This window comes from Oreochromis niloticus, linkage group LG19 (assembly GCF_001858045.2).
Source record: "Oreochromis niloticus isolate F11D_XX linkage group LG19, O_niloticus_UMD_NMBU, whole genome shotgun sequence".
In the NCBI taxonomy this organism is placed as follows: domain Eukaryota; kingdom Metazoa; phylum Chordata; class Actinopteri; order Cichliformes; family Cichlidae; genus Oreochromis; species Oreochromis niloticus.
The window spans coordinates 21,579,713-21,601,910 of NC_031983.2; the positions used below are offsets into that span (position 1 = coordinate 21,579,713).

Below are 22,198 nucleotides of genomic sequence, written 5' to 3' on the forward strand. Positions count from 1 at the left end.
AGCTTCGTTCTGACACAGCATTTAAACCTCAGAGCAAAAAGCCCTGAGCTGAGACTACAGAGACCTCAAATACAGTTTGTTTAATAATGACTCCAGTTGGGAAATTTTAACATCTATTTGGATCAATGTCACCAAGACCTTACTGCAGACATACATATAGTCATGTAAAGTTTTTGTTTCTTACCTAAAACGGTTAATTTTGTTCCTCCACCAAAGTAAGCCACTGCACCACCACCAGAGTCACAGTGAAGTTAATTAGTGCTGAAAACAGCCCAACATACTGTTTCTACTTTGCATCTTCATTTTTTGGTCTCTTCATAAAAAAAATGAAGTTTTCTTTTACTTTTCTTTAAATTAAAAACTCTTAAAGTGCTGCACTCGTGTTTTATTGTTGTTGTTGTTTTTACCAGTTTAAATTCCAAACACCTCACTGAAACACTTTTGTCAGCTTTAACTAGTTTAACTATGTTTATGAAAAGAAATTTAGATTTTCCACTTACCAAGAACAGTCAGTTTTGTTCCCTGGCCGAAATAAGCTTCATAATTGGCACAGTGTTTAATCTTCTGAGCAAAAAAGCACTGAGCTCAGACTATAACGAGTCCAAGTACAGTAAGTTTGTTACTAAGCTGCTCATGTAAGTAAGTTTTTTATATTAGTTATTCCTCTGGCCCAAATCTTATTACAAACTTTATGTATAATTTTTCATTCTTACCTAAAACAGTTAATTTTGTTCCTCCACCGAAGAAAGCTTCATAACCACCAGAGGCACAGTGAACTTAATCTGTGCTCAAAACATGTCACGATGCTTCTTTCACTTTGCTTCTTTAAGCATTTAAGCTACTATTAAGAAAACAAATCTGAAGCAACAGCTGCCCTTTAACATGTTTTACTTATTTCTGTGTTGAATTCATGTGAGAGAAAAGTTTTACTTACCAAGAACAGTCAGTTTTGTTCCCTGACCGAAATAAGCTTCTCTATTGACACAGCGCTCAGGCTTAATGTCAAAAAGCACTCTAAACATCTGAGCTCCTTACATTTCTTTTTGCAGCTTCACCCTTGAACATCTTCATGCATTTATTTGATTATTTTCATGCTTTACTTACCTAATACAGTCAGTTTGGTTCCTTTTCCAAAGTAAGCTTCGCTGTTTGTCACAGTGCAAAATACTCAGCATGAAACTCTTTCTCTACCACACTTCTCTTTGGGAATAATCTTTGCTCATACTTCTGCCAACACTTCTACTAATCCTTTAAACAAATCGATTTTCATCCAACACAGTAGAAAAAGTGAAATATTTACCTAAAACTGTCAGTTTGGTTCCTTTTCCAAAGTAAGCAGGATTGCCAGTGTTCACAGTGCAAAATACTCAGCATGAAACTCTTTTTGTTCCAGAATAACTTTTGACAAACGTCTTTGATAATCCCTCTGACAACGCTAAGGCTCTAATCAAAAATCCATTTATCAAAACACAGAAATAAAATGAAATATTTACCTAAAACTGTCAGTTTGGTTCCTTGGCCAAAGTAAGCTTCGTTAGCATTGTCACAGTGCAAAAATACTCAGCATGAAACTCTTTTTACGCCTGAGGGTTGTCTTTACTTATAATCCTGTCAATACTAAGCTTCTGATGAAAGGTACATTTTTCGGAACAGAGTAGTGAAGTGAAATATTTACCTAATACAGTCAGTTTTGTTCCTTTTCCAAAGTAAGCTTCGCTGCCCTGACACAGTGCAAAAACACTCAGCAAGAAACTGTTTTTGCACCAGAATTATCTCTGAGGATTGTCTTTACTAATAATCCTGTGAGTATTAAGCCTCTGAAGAAAGGTACATTCATCAGAACACAGAAATAAAGTGGAATATTTACCTAAAACTGTCAGTTTGGTTCCTTGGCCAAAGTAAGCAGGTTGGTTGTTGGTCACAGTGCAAAATACTCAGCATGAAACTCTTTTTCTATTATACAATAGTCTTTACTAATACTCCTGTCAATGCAAAGGCTCTAAACAAAGTTACAGTTCACAAAACGACGCAGTAAAGTGAAATATTTACCTAAAACTGTCAGTTTGGTTCCTTGGCCAAAGTAAGCAGGATCAGTGTAGGTCACAGTGCAAAATAGTCAGCATGAAACTCTTTTTGTATCAGAATCATCTTTGAGGATAGTCTTTTGGGATACTTCTGTTTATACTATGGTTATAGTTAAAGTCATATTTATCAAAAACTGTAGTAAAATGAAATATTTACCTAAAACTGTCAGTTTGGTTCCTTTGCCAAAGTAAGCAGGTTGGCCGGTGGTCACAGTGCAAAATACTCAGCATGAAACTCTTTTTGTATCAGAATAATCTTTGACAATAGTCTTTACTAATACTCCTGTCAATGCTAAGGCTCTAAACAAAGTTACAGTTCACAAAACGACGCAGTAAAGTGGAATATTTACCTAAAACTGTCAGTTTGGTTCCTTTGCCAAAGTAAGCAGGGTAGTTGTTGGTCACAGTGCAAAATACTCAGCATGAAACTCTTTTTGTATCAGAACAATCTTTGACAATAGTCTTTACTAATACTCCTGTCAATGCTAAGGCTCTAAACAAAGTTACAGTTCACAAAACGACGCAGTAAAGTGGAATATTTACCTAAAACTGTCAGTTTGGTTCCTTGGCCAAAGTAAGCAGGTTGTGTGTTGGTCACAGTGCAAAATACTCAGCATGAAACTCTTTTTACACCAGAATAACCTTTAGTTAGTATAATTGAACACTTATCTTAACACTAAGTCTATAGCCAAAGTCGTATTTGTCAAAAAATGGAAGTAAAGTGGAATATTTACCTAAAACTGTCAGCTTGGTTCCTTGGCCAAAGTAAGCAGGATTATTGTAGGTCACAGTGCTCCGTTTTTAGCTCAATATTTTAGATTTTTATGAAAACATAATTTTCCTTCACTGTCAAACCAGCATTTACACCAATTTCTGCGTAATAGGATGAATCAAAGCTTTGAGATATCCAACTTACCTAAAACAGTGAGTTTTGTTCCTTTTCCAAAGTAAGCTTCAGCTCCAGAGTCACGCTGTAGGCCTCCTCTGCCAAAAACTCTCAAAACTTTCCAGAAACATCCAGTTTACACATATTCTAATAATCCAGATGATTCTTAAACACTTTAAACATGGAGGGTGAGCTTCACAATGACCAGATTTGTTTTGTGTTTGTTGAGATAACAATACAAACATCCAACGGCTTCAAATATGAATTGCAAGTCTTTAAAAACTTATTTCCCATTAAAATTACTTCTTAGGAAAAGGTTTTCACTACCAAAGTGTTCCTCCATCCCAGACACCTTCAGATTAGTGATTTTTCCGCTCTGCCAGCGTTTTAAGTTGCATGTAGCAGTCTTCACAATGCATTTTAATGGGAGGAGGTTTTTGTACGACGGCTCTATGGGATTGTATCACCGTGGCCCCCTGTCCCCACGGTGAAAAAGCATCACACAAAAACCTTGCGTCTTTTTCGTTCTCTCCTCTCTCCTTCCCCCACCCCGCTTCTCCCTATCTCAGCCTCCATCTCTGTCTGCCTGTGAGCGCAGCTGTGCAAGTCGGGCTGACTGACGGATGAACGCGCTCCAACCTGACTGCTGCTATTTCTGTGACAGCTAAGAAAAGAAGCAGGAAGGGAGGGCAGAACAAAACAAAGAGACTTTTTTATTTGTGTTTGTAGTCGCTCAGAGGAAATGACATTTCTGGTGGTCACAGCTCTTTATCCAATCAGTTATCGGCAAGCAAGATGAGAAATACTATAAATGGATGCTCACGCTTTTCGGTAACTGTAACCTTCAGATAGACCCCGCATAGAACGCTATAAAAGCATGGCATGCAAAACAACCAAGCACTAGGTACTTGACACCAGTAATACCAGTAAAGTAAAATCTGATTGTTTATGGATGAACTTCTGCTGTCTAGTCCAGTTCATAAGAGTAAATTTATCACATAAATGATATAGTTTGTATAACTGAAAGGACATTTTGACAAATTATAACATAATATTGGATTGTGTGGATATAGAATCATAGAAATAAAAGAGCAAAAGTTATTATTCTGAAGTGAATTGTAAGATAATAGTCATAGTCAAGAACACAACGAGCCATTTCATAATAATATAAAATTGTATGTAGGTACTGATGTAAAAAATATTTATTTGATATATTTTACACAACATAAGTTTGAGCTAACTAAAGTAATCACATACTGAGTACCGTTGTTATGTACAAATTCCTTAAAACTGTATTTATGTCTAAATATATATTTATTTAGTTACATTTGCTCCACTGCAAATTAGCCTGGGCTATACTTACCTTATAATACCTTACATTTCAATTATTCTTATTCATATTTTTAATTTATTACTAAGTTTTATAATGTATTTTGGAACATTTCAGAACTTACTTAATTATATATTCAAACATCCCATCAGTTACATGTGTAAAGGCTGATGTATGTTTACATGTTTGACATTTAAGGATGAGTAAATAATTTGCAGCACAAGAATTGTTCTCATATTTAAACCTAAAATTTCATTGAGAACAGACTTAATAGTGCAAACTATAAGCATTTTTATGAGAGCATGTGTACAGTAGCTATAACATTAAGTATAAATTGCACTTTATTTGGAATAATTGTTATCCCGTATAAACCCAGTAGAGGTCAGTGTGTGATAATCTTCTGAACTTGATCGTATCAAACCTAACACACCAAAATAAATAAATGAATGAAGTAGAAACTAAAGCACATGGATGTTGATAACAGTTTGTGAGGATAATACTGTAGTAATAATGTAGTAAAATATCTTTACAGTACCGACACCTGCTCACTTATCTGAACAGATCAGCGTTGTGGTGATGCAGGGACATGACTGAACTGTGAAACGGCAGTTCTTGTACTTTTTGTATTGATAAATGTTCTTTAATTGTTTTTTATAAGAATTATTGTATCTGTTTGTGTCACATTGGCATTTCCTTTAAATTCATTTTAAGGGACCATCAGAGTTAAACGCATAATCATTCCTATTTATCCATCTTCCCCAACTCTTCCTGTTTTTTTCATTGAGGTTGTTGTTTAACTGCTCAGGCTTCCTGAACCACTGTGCTATACTAGAAGCACAGTAATACAGAGCCGTGTCTCCAGCCACAACGAGGTGTATCTTCAGGGTGGATTCAAGCACGGAAGGCCGAGACATGGTGTACTGTGAATTTTTAAAAGGAGCTTCAATGTTCGAGTTATCTTTACTAAGGGAATATGCCACTAACTCCAGTTTTTCATCACTGCTTTGTCTGTACCAGTACATGTAGTAATAGTCACTGTCATCTTGTTTACAATCCAGGGTCACATTTTTGGTTCCTTCATAGCTGAAAATAATTTGAGACTGATCAATTTTAACACCGCGGGAGAAATCTGTAAAACAAAGACACAAAGGCAAATCAGCAAATTAAGTGAAAAAATATGATGAAGAATTACCAGAGATATTACAGTTATCTAATATAAGTATAAATGTTCTTACCAGTGAATATAAAAAGCACAAACAAGAGGAAATTCATTTTTACAGTGATTATATTATTTCAAATAAAATATATCTTTCTGCGTTTGTATTTCTAACAGGCTGAGCAGGCACAGCACTGATGCAACTTATTGAACTGCTGCAGTTAAAGCTTCTGAAACAAGATGTCATCAACCCACAGTTTTTCATACAGGGGGTTCCTTTTTAGAGCAATCATATCCCAGTGGCCACCAAGCCAACTGCAGCTTAATTTAGTTTTTTCAGAGTAATGAGACAGTGCTGCTTGCAGGACTCAAGGGGGCAGTTTTTATCACTAACCACTGTATCTGCTAGTTACACAGATTGCACTTATGTTAATTCTCTTCCCTTTTTTTGTATTCTGTATTAGATTAATTGTGGAGTGCAGATGATGATGCAAAGCTGGGATTTACAAAAAAGCTATTACCTCCAATAACGACTGCATGGTCTAATTGCTTTTGGTGCAAACACACCGAAGTTCTTGTTCAGGGATGTCAAACATGAGGCCCAGATGCCAAAATTGTCGAGGTGAAGACTCTGTTATAATCTATTGGATGGCTTTGAAAAATGTGAAGCAATGCTGACAGATTTCTGTCGTTACATTTCATTGATCTGATATCAAAAATAATGTAAATTGTAAATGTTCTAGAATTTCCACATGATTCTACATATGTTTGAAGAGCTGAAATCTGTTCTATCTTATACTTCTGTTTCCACCAAGACAAAGGTGCTCTGACATTTACAACCAAACAAGCCACAGCTCCTTCCTGCTTAATGCCATCTGTGAAAGACACGCTGGTTATGTGTATGAGTGTCTGGTCTGTGTGTATCACTGTGACTGGCAGCACAGTAGTAGGTGCTGCTGTCATTGATATGCAGCTCAATTATTTGTAGAGAGAAGAGCTTATTGGATGCATCGAGAAATGACTTTAAGCGTCCCACAGGTTCATCATATTCTTTTATAAGGAACTCGATTGGAGCTCCATGGTGGTTCTGTCTGTACCAGAGCATGGTGTAGCCGCTCATGCTGAACCCTGAACCCATTTTGCACTCCAGCATCACTGTTCTCCCAGGGTCAGACATTTGATCTTCAGACTGAAGAACAATAACAGTCAGACCTAGAAGCCATGGGAGAGAACACAGAGAAAAAAAGTGAATTTACTCAGATTTGTCACTTATTAGGCAGTAAATAAAGTGTGAGTAAATACACAGCTGCCACACCCACCAGAGTGAATAAAAAATGAGAGGTAAATAACTGCTATAACCATGTTAGTATTGAGCTGTCTCCAGTGAAATGATGCAGCTGTTGCAAACATCACTGTATTCAGTACGAAAGCATCATGAGGTCACACGACCACGTGATTTGGGGGACGTATCATCTACAATTTTGTTCAATGCGACCACTTTGAAAACAGATGTTGACATATATTTAGTGACATTTAATTGATTGTGTAGGTGTACATATTTCATCATAACAAACCAAAGGTAATGGAAACAATGATTTAAAAAAAAAAGTAATGTAATGTTCAATATTACTGCTTTATATATTGAGAATCTTGTCTTATTACCTCATGAAATTTCTGCTTAAAAAGTCTCTGTTATGTCACCCTAATGATATTTTGGTATAGGATTACTTCCAGAGTTGAAAAACTGCTTTGCAAACACTTTTTGTCTAAATAATCAGAGTAATAAATCATTCTTTAAAAACAGCTCATTGCATCAAAATCAATGTGCATCAAGTCTGTCGAGTCTAAGTAGCCAGAAGTTATAAGATCACATGAACTTTAATATATTTTACTATTTATTAAGATTGTAGCAGACATGAAAAAACACACAACATTGGAACAGAAACATCTAAATTATCATTGTTGTACTGTGAAGCACATAGTTTATAGAGAAAAAAACAATTTTCACACAAAAAGACTAAAGCTGAAATTAACTTAAATGTAGTTAAACAGGGAAATTTGTTACATATATATAGTTACAGTACACTTCATAAAGAATACATAGATTTGTTATACCCCAATTTTGTCCTGATAAAAAGATGAACAGTCTCAACTTCCAAAAAGAAAAAACAGTGTGTCGTTGTCATTAGTTTTCCATCAGAGGTTTTTAGTATAGCGGGGACATGAAACACGTCACTGTGTGCTGGCAGCACAGAAATACACAGCTGAGTCTGACAGATTAAGGTTTTTGATGATCAGAGAGCCTTTCACTGTGTCGTCTCTTTTTATCTGAAACCGGTCTGTGAACTGGCTCTCATAGTTTGGTTCACCCATAAGGACTGTGTACCCAATGAGGCTCATCGCCTGATCACTCTGCTTGTGCTGGTACCACAGCATTACTTGTAAGTTGCTGCCATCATGACTGCAGTTAATCCTGAGCTCCTCAGTCCCTGTGTTCACAACTTGAGCAGACGACTGTTCAAAGGTAACACTCTCCACTTTTCCTGTGAGAAAAACAAAGGTGACGTGAGGTGAATTTGAGCATTGCAATTCAACAAAAATAAGACAAAACTGTTAAGCTTACTTGTAAGGACCACGAGTATAAATCCAAATGAGTACAGAGCTGGAGGCATTCTAGAAAGTAAACCTAAATGTAGATACGTGAAATCACACAATAAACTGCTTTCACGGCAAAATTACAAAACTAACATCTCTGCGGTGAAACATTTACATGTCGCTCTTGTCTAACAAACGTATACATGTTGAGTTATATCCTCTCTCTTCTTTACACCACACCCCTTCATTCCTGCCTCCTTAAAACTGCTCACGTGTCCCTTGGTGCACATGTTCCTTCATGGCCATTGAAAATTATTTACTGATTTTGAAAATATTTAAAGAATATGAGAAATATCATCCAAAAGGTGCAAATCCAGCTTGTAGTAGCAAATAATTGAATGGCATGATTTTATTTTATTTCATGAAAACAATACTGAACGTAGTAAAATATCTTTACTGTACCAACACCTGCTCACTTATCTGAACAGATCAGCTTTGTGGTGATGCAGAGACATGACTGAACTTTGCAGAGGCAGTTCTTGTACTTTATATGTATCAGTAAATGTTCTTTATTATTGTTTATAAGATTTCTTTTGTCCTATAATGTCACATTGGTATATCTCTGAAATGTATTTTAAGATGCTATCAGAGTTACACATATAAGCCTTTCCATTTATCCATCCTCCCCATCATGTAGTCATTTTTTTTCCCACTGAGGTTGTTGTTTAGTTGCTGAGGCTTCCTGAACCACTGTGTTCTACTAGAAGCACAGTAGTACAGAGCCGTGTCTTCAGCCTTAACAGGGTGTATCTGCAGAGTGGAGTTAAGCACGGAACGCCGAGACATGGTGTACTTCATTTTTTCAAAAGGAGCTTCAATGAATGAGTTATCTTGACCAGTAGAATATGTCAATAACTCCAGTTTCCCACTGCTGCTTTGTTTGTACCAGTACATGTAGTAATGTTGTCTGTCATCTTGTTCACATTTCAGAGTCACAAATGCAGATCCTTCACGGCTTGAAATAAATTGAGGCTGGTCAATTTTAACACCCTGGGAGAAATCTGTAAAACAAGAAAATAGAGAAAACAAAGGCAAAATCAGCAAATTCAGTGAAAAATATAATGAAGAATTACCAGAGATATTACAGTTAAATAATATAAGTATAAATGTTCTTACCAGTGAATATAAAAAGCACAAACAAGAGGAGATTCATGTTTATAACAAAACATAAATTTTTAAAAAATTTTCTGCATTTATATTTACAACAGTCACAGCACTGATGCAACTTATTGAACTGCTGCAGTCAAAGCTTCTGAAACACGATGTCATCAACCCACAGTTTTCCACAGCTTCCTTTTTACAGCAACAGTCTCCCAGTGGCCACCAAGCCAACTGCAGCTTAATTTCCTCTCTCCAGTGTACTGTGACAGTGCTGCTTGCAGGACTCAAGGGGGCAGTTTATATCACTTTACTGGTAAATGAACTAATGTTGATTTCTGCTAGCCACCCTTCCTTTTTTAGTCCTGTTTTTTGATACTTTTATTTATGATCAGTCAGTTTATTGGATGCTCTTTTCGTAATTTTATACCCACTAAAAGCTTCAAACTCACCGTTTTTGTCACGTATTGAATTAATTGTGCAGAGTGAGGGCAGATGGTGATGCAAAATTTGGATTTATAAACAAAGTTATTACCTCCAAAAATACTGCGTGGCTTAATCTCTTTTGGTGTACACCAGAAGCACATGACTTTAATCTGCTTCTGTATGCTTATTATTTGTAGAGAGAAGTTGTTTTTGGATGTATCAATAAATGACTCTAAGCGTCCCACAGGTTTTTCATATTCCCTCATAAGGAACTCGATTGGAGCTCCGTGGTGGTTCTGTCTGTACCAGAACATGGTGTAGCTGCTCATGCTGAAGCCTGAACCCATTTCTGGAAGTTTCAACTTCCAAAAAGAAAAAACAGTGTGCCATTGTCATTAGTTTTCTATCAGAGGTTTTTAGTATAGCGGGGACATGAAACATGTCACTGTGTGCTGGCAGCACAGAAATACACAGCTGAGTCTGACAGATTAAGGTTTTTGATGATCAGAGAGCCTTTCACTGTGTCGTCTCTTTTTATCTGAAACCGGTCTGTGAACTGGCTCTCATAGTTTGGTTCACCCACAGGCACTGTGTACCCAATGAGGCTGATCGCCTGATCACTCTGCTTGTGCTGGTACCACAGCATTACTTGTAAGTTGCTGTCATCATGACTGCAGATAATCCTGAGCTCCTCAGTCCCTGTGTTCACAACTTGAGCAGATGACTGTTCAAAGGTAACACTCTCCACTTTTCCTGTGAGAAAAACAAAGGTGACGTGAGGTGAATTTGAGCATTGCAATTCAACAAAAAAAGACAAAATAATTAAGCTTACTTGTAAGGACCATGAGTAGAAATCCAAATGAGTACAGAGCTGGAGGCATTCTAGAAAGTAAACCTAAATGTAGATATGTGAAATCACACAAACTGCTTTCACAGCAAAATTACAAAACTAACATCTCTGCGGTGAAACATTTACATGTCGCTCTTGTCTAACAAACGTATACATGTTGAGTTATATCCTCTCTCTTCTTTACACCACACCCCTTCATTCCTGCCTCCTTAAAACTGCTCACGTCTCCCTTGATGCACATGTTCCTTCATGGTCACCGAAAATTATTTACTGATTTTGAAAATATTTAAAGAATATGAGAAATATCGTCCAAAAGGTGCAAATCCAGCTTGTAGTAGGAAATAATTGAATGGCATAATTTTATTTTATTTCATGAAAACAATACTGAACGTAGTAAAATATCTTTACTGTACCAACACCTGCTCACTTATCTGAACAGATCACCTTTGTGGTGATGCAGAGACATGACTGAACTTTGCACAGGCAGTTCTTGTACTTTATATGTGTCAGTAAATGTTTTTTTTTATTATTATTTATAGGATTTCTTTTGTCCTATAATGTCACATTGGTATATCTCTGAAATTTATCTTAAGATGCTATGAGAGTTACACATATAAGCCCTTCCATTTATCCATCCTCCCCATCATGTAGTGATTCTTTTCCCACTGATGTTGTTGTTTAGCTGCTGAGGCTTCCTGAACCACTGTGTTCTACTAGAAGCACAGTAATACAGAGCCGTGTCTTCAGGCTCAACGGGGTATATATGCAGAGTGGAGTTAAGCAAGGAAGGCCGAGACATGGTGTACTTCCTTTTTTCAAAAGGAGCTTCAGTCTTCGAGCTATTTTGACCAGTAGAATATGTCAATAACTCCAGTTTCCCACTGCTGCTTTGTTTGTACCAGTACATGAAGTAATATTGTCTGTCATCTTGTTCACATTTCAGAGTCACAAATGCAGATCCTTTTTGGCTTGAAATAAATTGAGGCTGGTCAATTTTAACACCCTGGGAGAAATCTGTAAAACAAGAAAACAGAGAAAACAAAGGAAAAATCAGCAAATTCAATGAAAAATATAATAAAGAATTACCAGACATATTACAGTTATCTAATATAAGTATAAATGCTCGTACCAGTGAATATAAGAAGCACAAAAAAGAGGAGATTCATATTTATAACAAAACACAAAAATGATTTAATTTTCTGCATTTATATTTACAACAGGCACAGCACTGATGCAACTTATTGAACTGCTGCAGTCAAAGCTTCTGAAACACGATTTCATCAACCCACAGTTTTCCACAGCTTCCTTTTTACAGCAACACTCTCCCAGTGGCGACCAAGCCAACTGTAGCTTAATTTCCTCTCTCCAGTGTACTGTGACAGTGCTGCTTGTAGGACTCAAGGGGGCAGTTTATATCACTTTACTGGTAAATGAACTAATGTTGATTTCTGCTAGCCACCCTTCCTTTTTTAGTCCTGTTTTTTGATACTTTTATTTATGATCAGTCAGTTTATTGCATGCTCTTTTCATAATTTTTTACCCACTAAAAGCTTCAAACTCACCGTTTTTTGTTCCGCATTGAATTAATTGTGCAGAGTGAGGGCAGATGGTGATGCAAAATTTGGATTTATAAACAAATTTATTACCTCCAAAAATACTGCGTGGTTTAATCTCTTTTGGTGTACACCAGAAGCACATGACTTTAATTTGCTTCTGTATGCTTATTATTTGTGCTAGACAAATTTTATATTAGTTATTAGCATTATTATGATATTAAAAATAAATTAATGTAATTGTACCTGCATGTCCGTCTAATTCTACATAGATTTTAATATCTGAAGATGTTCTGTCTTATGTTTCCACCAGGACATTCACAACCAAACAAGCCACAGCTCCTTCCTGCTTTACGCCATCTGTGACAAACACGCTGGTTATGTGTATGAGTGTCTGGTCTGTGTGTATCACTGTGACTGGCAGCACAGTAGTAGGTGCTGCTGTCATTCATATGCAGCTCAGTTATTTGTAGAGAGAAGTTGTTTTTGGATGTATCGATAAATGACTCTAAGCGTCCCACAGGTTTCTCGTGTTCTTTTACAAGGAACTTGATTGGAGCTCCATGGTGGTTCTGTCTGTACCAGAACATGGTGTAGCCGCTCATGCTGAACCCTGAACCCATTTTGCACTCCAGCATCACTGTTCTCCCTGGGTCAGACATTTGATCTTTAGACTGAAGAACAACAACAGTCAGACCTAGAAGCCATGGGAGAGAACACAGAGAAAAAAAAGTGAATTTACTCAGATTTGTCACTTATTAGGCAGTAAATAAAGTGTGAGTAAATACAGAGCCAACACACCCACCAGAGTGAATAAAAAATGAGAGGTAAATAACTGCGACAACCATGTTAGTATTGAGCTGTCTCCAGTGAAATGATGCAGCTGTTGCAAACATCACTGTATTCAGTACAAAAGCATCATGAGGTCACACGACCACGTGATATGGGGGACGTATCATCTACAATTTTGTTCAATGCGACCACTTTGAAAACAGATGTTGACATATATTTAGTGACATTTAATTGATTGTGTAGGTGTACATATTTAATCATAACAAACCAAAGGTGATGGAAACAATCATTTAAAAAAAAAAGTAATGTAATGTTCAACATTACTGCTTTATATATTGAGAATCTTGTCTTATTACCTCATGAAAGTTTTGCTTAAAAAGTCTCTGTTATGTCACCCTTATGATATTTTGGTATAGGACTACTTCCAGAGTTGAAAAACTGCTTTGCAAACACTTTTTGTCTAAATAATCAGAGTAATAAATCAATCTTTAAAAACAGCTCATTGCATCAAAATCAATGTGCATCAAGTCTGTCGAGTCTAAGTAGCCAGAAGTTATAAGATCACATGAACTTTAATATATTTTACTAGTTATTAAGATTACAGCAGACATGAAAAAAAACACAACATTGGAACAGAAACATCTAAATTAGCATTGTTGTACTGTGAAGCACATAGTTTATAGAGAAAAAAAGTTTTTCACACAAAAAAACTAAAGCTGAAATTAACTTAAATGTGGTTAAACAGGGAAATTTGTTACATATATATAGTTACAGTGCACTTCATAAAGAATACATAGATTTGTTATACCCCAATTTTGCCCTGATAAAAAGATGAACAGTTTCAACTTCCAAAAAGAAAAAACAGTGTGTCGTTGTCATTAGTTTTCCATCAGAGGTTTTTAGTATAGCGGAGACATGAAACACGTCACTGTGTGCTGGCAGCACAGAAATACACAGCTGAGTCTGACAGATTAAGGTTTTTGATGATCAGAGAGCCTTTCACTGTGTCGTCTCTTTTTATCTGAAACCGGTCTGTGAACTGGCTCTCATAGTTTGGTTCACCCATAAGCACTGTGTACCCAATGAGGCTCATCGCCTGATCACTCTGCTTGTGCTGGTACCACAGCATTACTCGTAAGTTGCTGTCATCATGACTGCAGATAATCCTGAGCTCCTCAGTCCCTGTGTTCACAACTTGAGCAGACGACTGTTCAAAGGTAACACTCTCCACTTTTCCTGTGAGAAAAACAAAGGTGACGTGAGGTGAATTTGAGCATTGCAATTCAACAAAAAAAGACAAAACTGTTAAGCTTACTTGTAAGGACCACGAGTATAAATCCAAATGTGTACAGAGCTGGAGGCATTCTAGAAAGTAAACCTAAATGTAGATATGTGAAATCACACAATAAACTGCTTTCACAGCAAAATTACAAAACTAACATCTCTGCGGTGAAACATTTACATGTCGCTCTTGTCTAACAAACGTATACATGTTGAGTTATAGCCTCTCTCTTCTTTACACCACACCCCTTCATTCCTGCCTCCTTAAAACTGCTCACGTGTCCCTTGGTGCACATGTTCCTTCATGGCCATTGAAAATTATTTACTGATTTTGAAAATAATTTAATGAATATAAGATATTTCATCCAAAAGGTGCAAATCCAGCTTATAGTAGCAAATAATTGAATGGCATAATTTTATTTTATTTCATGAAAACAATACTGAATGTAGTAAAATATCTTTACTGTACCAACACCTGCTCACTTATCTGAACAGATCAGCTTTGTGGTGATGCAGAGACATGACTGAACTTTGCAGAGGCAGTTCTTGTACTTTATATGTATCAGTAAATGTTCTTTATTATTGTTTATAAGATTTCTTTTGTCCTATAATGTCACATTGGTATCTCTCTGAAATTTATTTTAAGATGCTATCAGAGTTACAGATATAAGCCTTTCCATTTATCCATCCTCCCCATCACATAGTGATTTTTTTTCCCACTGAGGTTGTTGTTTAGCTGCTGAGGCTTCCTGAACCACTGTGTTCTACTAGAAGCACAGTAGTACAGAGCCATGTCTTCAGCCTTAACGGGGTGTATCTGCAGAGTGGAGTTAAGCACGGAACGCCGAGACATGGTGTACTTCATTTTTTCAAAAGGAGCTTCAATGAACGAGTCATCTTGACCAGTAGAATATGTCAATAACTCCAGTTTCCCACTGCTGCTTTGTTTGTACCAGTACATGTAGTAATATTGTCTGTCATCTTGTTCACATTTCAGAGTCACAAATGCAGATCCTTCACGGCTTGAAATAAATTGAGGCTGGTCAATTTTAACACCGTGGGAGAAATCTGTAAAACAAGAAAACAGAGAAAACAAAGGCAAAATCAGCAAATTCAGTGAAAAAATATAATGAAGAATTACCAGAGACATTACAGTTAAATAATATAAGTATAAATGTTCTTACCAGTGAATATAAAAAGCACAAGCAAGAGGAGATTCATATTTATAACAAAACATAAAAATGATTTAATTTTCTGCATTTATATTTACAACAGGCACAGCACTGATGCAACTTATTGAACTGCTGCAGTCAAAGCTTCTGAAACACGATGTCATCAACCCACAGTTTTCCACAGCTTCCTTTTTACAGCAACAGTCTCCCAGTGGCCACCAAGCCAACTGCAGCTTAATTTCCTCTCTCCAGTGTACTGTGACAGTGCTGCTTGCAGGACTCAAGGGGGCAGTTTATATCACTTTACTGGTAAATGAACTAATGTTGATTTCTGCTAGCCACCCTTCCTTTTTTAGTCCTGTTTTTGATACTTTTATTTATGATCAGTCAGTTTATTGCATGCTCTTTTCATAATTTTATACCCAGTAAAACCTTCAAACCCAATGTCTTTGTCCCGTATTAAATGAATTATGCACCTCCATACAGAGTGAGGGCAGATGGTGATGCAAAACTTGGATTTATAAACAAAGTTATTACCTCCAAAAATACTGCGTGGTTTAATCTCTTTTGGTGTACACCAGAAGCACATGACTTTAATCTGCTTCTGTATGCTTATTACTTTTGCAAGACAAATTTGATATTAGTTATTATCATTATTCCGATATTAAAATTAAATTAATGTAATTGTGCTAGCATATCTGCCTAATTCTACATAGATCTGAAGATGTTCTGTCTTATATTTCCACCAGGACATTCACAACCAAACAAGCCTGGTTTGTTTGTCATACTCGCTGGTTATGTGTATGAGTGTCTGGTCTGTGTGTATCACTGTGACTGGCAGCACAGTAGTAGGTGCTGCTGTCATTGATATACAGCTCAGTTATTTTTTACAGGGAAGTTGTTTTTGGATGTATCGATAAATGACTCTAAGCGTCCCACAGGTTGTTCATATTCCCTCATAAGGAACTTGATTGGAGCTCCATGGTGGTTCTGTCTGTACCAGAACATGGTGTAGCTGCTCATGCTGAATTCTGAACCCATTTCTGGAAGTTTCAACTTCCAAAAAGAAAAAACAGTGTGCCGTTGTCATTAGTTTTCTATCAGAGGTTTTTAGTATAGCGGGGACATGAAACACGTCACTGTGTGCTGGCAGCACAGAAATACACAGCTGAGTCTGACAGATTAAGGTTTTTGATGATCAGAGAGCCTTTCACTGTGTCGTCTCTTTTTATCTGAAACCGGTCTGTGAACTGGCTCTCATAGTTTGGTTCACCCATAAGCACTATGAACCCAATGAGGCTCATTGCCTGATCACTCTGCTTGTGCTGGTACCACAGCATTACTGGTAAGCTGTTGCCATCATGACTGCAGTTAATCCTGAGCTCCTCAGTCCCTGTGTTCACAACTTGAGCAGATGACTTTTCAAAGGTAACACTCTCCACTTTTCCTGTGAGAAAAACAAAGGTGACGTGAGGTGAATTTGAGCATTGCAATTCAACAAAAAAAGACAAAACTGTTAAGCTTACTTGTAAGGACCACGAGTATAAATCCAAATGAGTACAGAGCTGGAGGCATTCTAGAAAGTAAACCTAAATGTAGATATGTGAAATCACACAATAAACTGCTTTCACAGCAAAATTACAAAACTAACATCTCTGCGGTGAAACATTTACATGTCGCTCTTGTCTAACAAACGTATACATGTTGAGTTATATCCTCTCTCTTCTTTACACCACACCCCTTCATTCCTGCCTCCTTAAAACTGCTCACGTGTCCCTTGATGCACATGTTCCTTCATGGTCACTGAAAATTATTTACTGATTTTGAAAATATTTAAAGAATATGAGATATTTTATCCAAAAGGTGCAAATCCAGCTTGTAGTAGCAAATAATTGAATGGCATAATTTTATTTTATTTCATGAAAACAATACTGAACGTAGTAAAATCTCTTTACTGTACCAACACCTGCTCACTTATCTGAACAGATCACCTTTGTGGTGATGCAGAGACATGACTGAACTTTGCAGAGGCAGTTCTTGTACTTTGTATGTATCACTAAATGTTCTTTATTATTGTTTATAAGATTTCTTTTGTCCTATAATGTCACATTGGTATATCTCTGAAATTTATTTTAAGATGCTATCAGAGTTAAAGATATAAGCCTTTCCATTTATCCATCCTCCCCATCATGTAGCAATTTATTTTTCACTGAGGTTGTTGTTTAGCTGCTGAGGCTTCCTGAACCACTGTGTTCTACTAGAAGCACAGTAGTACAGAGCCGTGTCTTCAGGCTCAACGGGGTATATATGCAGAGTGGAGTTAAGCAAGGAAGGCCGAGACATGGTGTACTTCCTTTTTTCAAAAGGAGCTTCAGTCTTCGAGCTATTTTGACCAGTAGAATATGTCAATAACTCCAGTTTCCCACTGCTGCTTTGTTTCTACCAGTACATGTAGTAATGTTGTCTGTCATCTTGTTCACATTTCAGAGTCACAAATGCAGATCCTTCACGGCTTGAAATAAATTGAGGCTGGTCAATTTTAACACCGTGGGAGAAATCTGTAAAACAAGAAAACAGAGAAAACAAAGGCAAAATCAGCAAATTCAGTGAAAAAATATAATGAAGAATTACCAGAGACATTACAGTTAAATAATATAAGTATAAATGTTCTTACCAGTGAATCTAATAAGCACAAACAAGAAGAGATTCATATTTATAACAAAACATAAAAATGATTTAATTTTCTGCATTTATATTTACAACAGGCACAGCACTGATGCAACTTATTGAACTGCTGCAGTCAAAGCTTCTGAAACACGATTTCATCAACCCACAGTTTTCCACAGCTTCCTTTTTACAGCAACACTCTCCCAGTGGCCACCAAGCCAACTGTAGCTTAATTTCCTCTCTCCAGTGTACTGTGACAGTGCTGCTTGCAGGTCTCAAGGGGGCAGTTTATATCACTTTACTGGTAAATGAACTAATGTTGATTTCTGCTAGCCACCCTTCCTTTTTTAGTCCTGTTTTTTGATACTTTTGTTTATGATCAGTCAGTTTATTGCATGCTCTTTTCATAATTTTTTACCCACTAAAAGCTTCAAACTCACCGTTTTTTGTTCCGCATTGAATTAATTGTGCAGAGTGAGGGCAGATGGTGATGCAAAATTTGGATTTATAAACAAATTTATTACCTCCAAAAATACTGCGTGGTTTAATCTCTTTTGGTGTACACCAGAAGCACATGACTTTAATTTGCTTCTGTATGCTTATTATTTGTGCTAGACAAATTTGATATTAGTTATTAGCATTATTATGATATTAAAAATAAATTAATGTAATTGTACCTGCATGTCCGTCTAATTCTACATAGATTTCAAGATCTGAAGATGTTCTGTCTTATGTTTCCACCAGGACATTCACAACCAAACAAGCCACAGCTCCTTCCTGCTTTACGCCATCTGTGACAAACACACTGGTTATGTGTATGAGTGTCTGGTCTGTGTGTATCACTGTGACTGGCAGCACAGTAGTAGGTGCTGCTGTCATTGATATGCAGCTCAATTATTTGTAGAGAGAAGAGCTTATTGGATGCATTGATAAATGACTCAAAGCGTCCCACAGGTTTCTCATATTCTTTTACAAGGAACTCGATTGGAGCTCCATGGTGGTTCTGTCTGTACCAGAACATGGTGTAGCTGCTCATGCTGAACCCTGAACCCATTTTGCACTCCAGCATCACTGTTCTCCCTGGGTCAGACATTTGATCTTCAGACTGAAGAACAATAACAGTCAGACCTAGAAGCCATGGGAGAGAACACAGAGAAAAAAGAAGTGAATTTACTAAGATTTGTCACTTATTAGGCAGTAAATAAAGTGTGAGTAAATACACCGCTACCACACCCACCAGAGTGAATAAAAAATGAGAGGTAAATAACTGCGACAACCATGTTAGTATTGAGCTGTCTCCAGTGAAATGATGCAGCTGTTGCAAACATCACTGTATTCAGTACAAAAGCATCATGAGGTCACACGACCACGTGATTTGGGGGACGTATCATCTACAATTTTGTTCAATGCGACCACTTTGAAAACAGATGTTGACATATATTTAGTGACATTTAATTGATTGTGTAGGTGTACATATTTAATCATAACAAACCAAAGGTGATGGAAACAATCATTTAAAAAAAAAAGTAATGTAATGTTCAACATTACTGCTTTATATATTAAGAATCTTGTCTTATTACCTCATGAAAGTTTTGCTTAAAAAGTCTCTGTTATGTCACCCTTATGATATTTTGGTATAGGATTACTTCCAGAGTTGAAAAACTGCTTTGCAAACACTTTTTGTCTAAATAATTAGAGTAATAAATCAATCTTTAAAAACAGCTCATTGCATCAAAATCAATGTGCATCAAGTCTGTCGAGTCTAAGTAGCCAGAAGTTATAAGATCACATGAACTTTAATATATTTTACTATTTATTAAGATTACAGCAGACATGAAAAAAAACACAACATTGGAACAGAAACATCTAAATTAGCATTGTTGTACTGTGAAGCACGTAGTTTATAGAGAAAAAAAGTTTTTCACATAAAAAGACTAAAGCTGAAATTAACTTAAATGTAGTTAAACAGGGAAATTTGTTACATATATATAGTTACAGTGCACTTCATAAAGAATACATAGATTTGTTATACCCCAATTTTGCCCTGATTAAAAGATGAACAGTCTCAACTTCCAAAAAGAAAAAACAGTGTGTCGTTGTCATTAGTTTTCCATCAGAGGTTTTTAGTATAGCGGGGACATGAAACACGTCACTGTGTGCTGGCAGCACAGAAATACACAGCTGAGTCTGACAGATTAAGGTTTTTGATGATCAGAGAGCCTTTCACTGTGTCGTCTCTTTTTATCTGAAACCGGTCTGTGAACTGGCTCTCATAGTTTGGTTTACTCTGGGGCACTGTGTACCCAATGAGGCTCATCGCCTGATCACTCTGCTTGTGCTGGTACCACAGCATTACTTGTAAGCTGTTGTCATCATGACTGCAGTTAATCCTGAGCTCCTCAGTCCCTGTGTTCACAACTTGAGCAGATGACTTTTCAAAGGTAACACTCTCCACTTTTCCTGTGAGAGAAACAAAGGTGACGTGAGGTGAATTTGAGCATTGCAATTCAACAAAAAAAGACAAAACAATTAAGCTTACTTGTAAGGACCATGAGTACAAATCCAAATGTGTACAGAGCTGGAGGCATTCTAGAGAGTAAACCTAAATGTAGATATGTGAAATCACACAATAAACTGCTTTCACAGCAAAATTACAAAACTAACATCTCTGCGGTGAAACATTTACATGTCGCTCGTGTCTAACAAACGTATACATGTTGAGTTATATCCTCTCTCTTCTTTAACACCACACCCCTTCATTCCTGCCTCCTTAAAACTGCTCACGTGTCCCTTGATGCACATGTTCCTTCATGGTCACTGAAAATTATTTACTGATTTTGAAAATAATTTAAAGAATATGAGAAATATCATCCAAAAGGTGCAAATCCAGCTTGTAGTAGCAAATAATTGAATGGCATAATTTTATTTTATTTCATGAAAACAATACTGAACGTAGTAAAATATCTTTACTGTACCAACACCTGCTCACTTATCTAAACAGATCAGCTTTGTGGTGATGCAGAGACATGACTGAACTTTGCAGAGGCAGTTCTTGTACTTTATATGTATCAGTAAATGTTTTTTTAATTATTATTTATAAGATTTCTTTTGTCCTATAATGTCACATTGGTATATCTCTGAAATTTATCTTAAGATGCTATCAGAGTTACACATATAAGCCCTTCTATTTATCCATCCTCCCCATCATGTAGTGATTCTTTTCCCACTGATGTTGTTGTTTAGCTGCTGAGGCTTCCTGAACCACTGTGTTCTACTAGAAGCACAGTAATACAGAGCCGTGTCTTCAGGCTCAACAATGTGTATCTGCAGAGTGGAGTTAAGCACGGAACGCCGAGACATGGTGTACTTCATTTTTTCAAAAGGAGCTTCAATGAACGAGTTATCTTGACCAGTAGAATATGTCAATAACTCCAGTTTCCCACTGCTGCTTTGTTTGTACCAGTACATGTAGTAATGTTGTCTGTCATCTTGTTCACATTTCAGAGTCGCAAATGCAAATCCTTTATGGCTTGAAATAAATTGAGGCTGGTCAATTTTAACACCGTGGGAGAAATCTGTAAAACAAGAAAATAGAGAAAACAAAGGCAAAATCAGCAAATTCAGTGAAAAAATATAATGAAGAATTACCAGAGATATTACAGTTAAATAATATAAGTATAAATGTTCTTACCAGTGAATATAAAAAGCACAAGCAAGAGGAGATTCATGTTTATAACAAAACATAAAAATGATTTAATTTTCTGCATTTATATTTACAACAGGCACAGCACTGATGCAACTTATTGAACTGCTGCAGTCAAAGCTTCTGAAACACGATGTCATCAACCCACAGTTTTCCACAGCTTCCTTTTTACAGCAACACTCTCCCAGTGGCCACCAAACTAACTGCAGCTTAATTTCCTCTCTCCAGTGTACTGTGACAGTGCTGCTTGCAGGACTCAAGGGGGCAGTTTATATCACTTTACTGGTAAATGAACTAATGTTGATTTCTGCTAGCCACCCTTCCTTTTTTAGTCCTGTTTTTTGATACTTTTATTCATGATCAGTCAGTTTATTGCATGCTCTTTTCATAACTTTATACCCAGTAAAAGCTTCAAACTCACCGTTTTTGTCCCGCATTGAATTAATTGTGCAGAGTGAGGGCAGATGGTGATGCAAAATTTGGATTTATAAACAAATTTATTACCTCCAAAAATACTGCGTGGTTTAATCTCTTTTGGTGTACAC

At 36.7% G+C, this 22,198-nt stretch overlaps 1 protein-coding gene and 2 gene segments (V, D, J or C); all 3 read right to left on the minus strand.

Moving 5' to 3' along the window:
* The window catches only part of LOC100696704 (immunoglobulin lambda-1 light chain), a 131,616-nt gene that overhangs the window by 3,646 nt on the left and 105,772 nt on the right, over positions 1 to 22,198 (minus strand). The gene's annotated exons all lie outside the window — the stretch shown is intronic.
* Positions 10,045 to 21,602, minus strand: LOC109195803 (T-cell receptor beta chain V region C5-like). The segment is given in 2 exon segments: positions 10,045 to 10,388; positions 21,411 to 21,602. Coding segments are annotated over 2 exon segments (339 nt in total).
* On the minus strand, positions 13,440 to 17,088 carry LOC112843080 (T cell receptor beta variable 9-like). The segment is given in 2 exon segments: positions 13,440 to 14,066; positions 16,810 to 17,088. Coding segments are annotated over 2 exon segments (360 nt in total).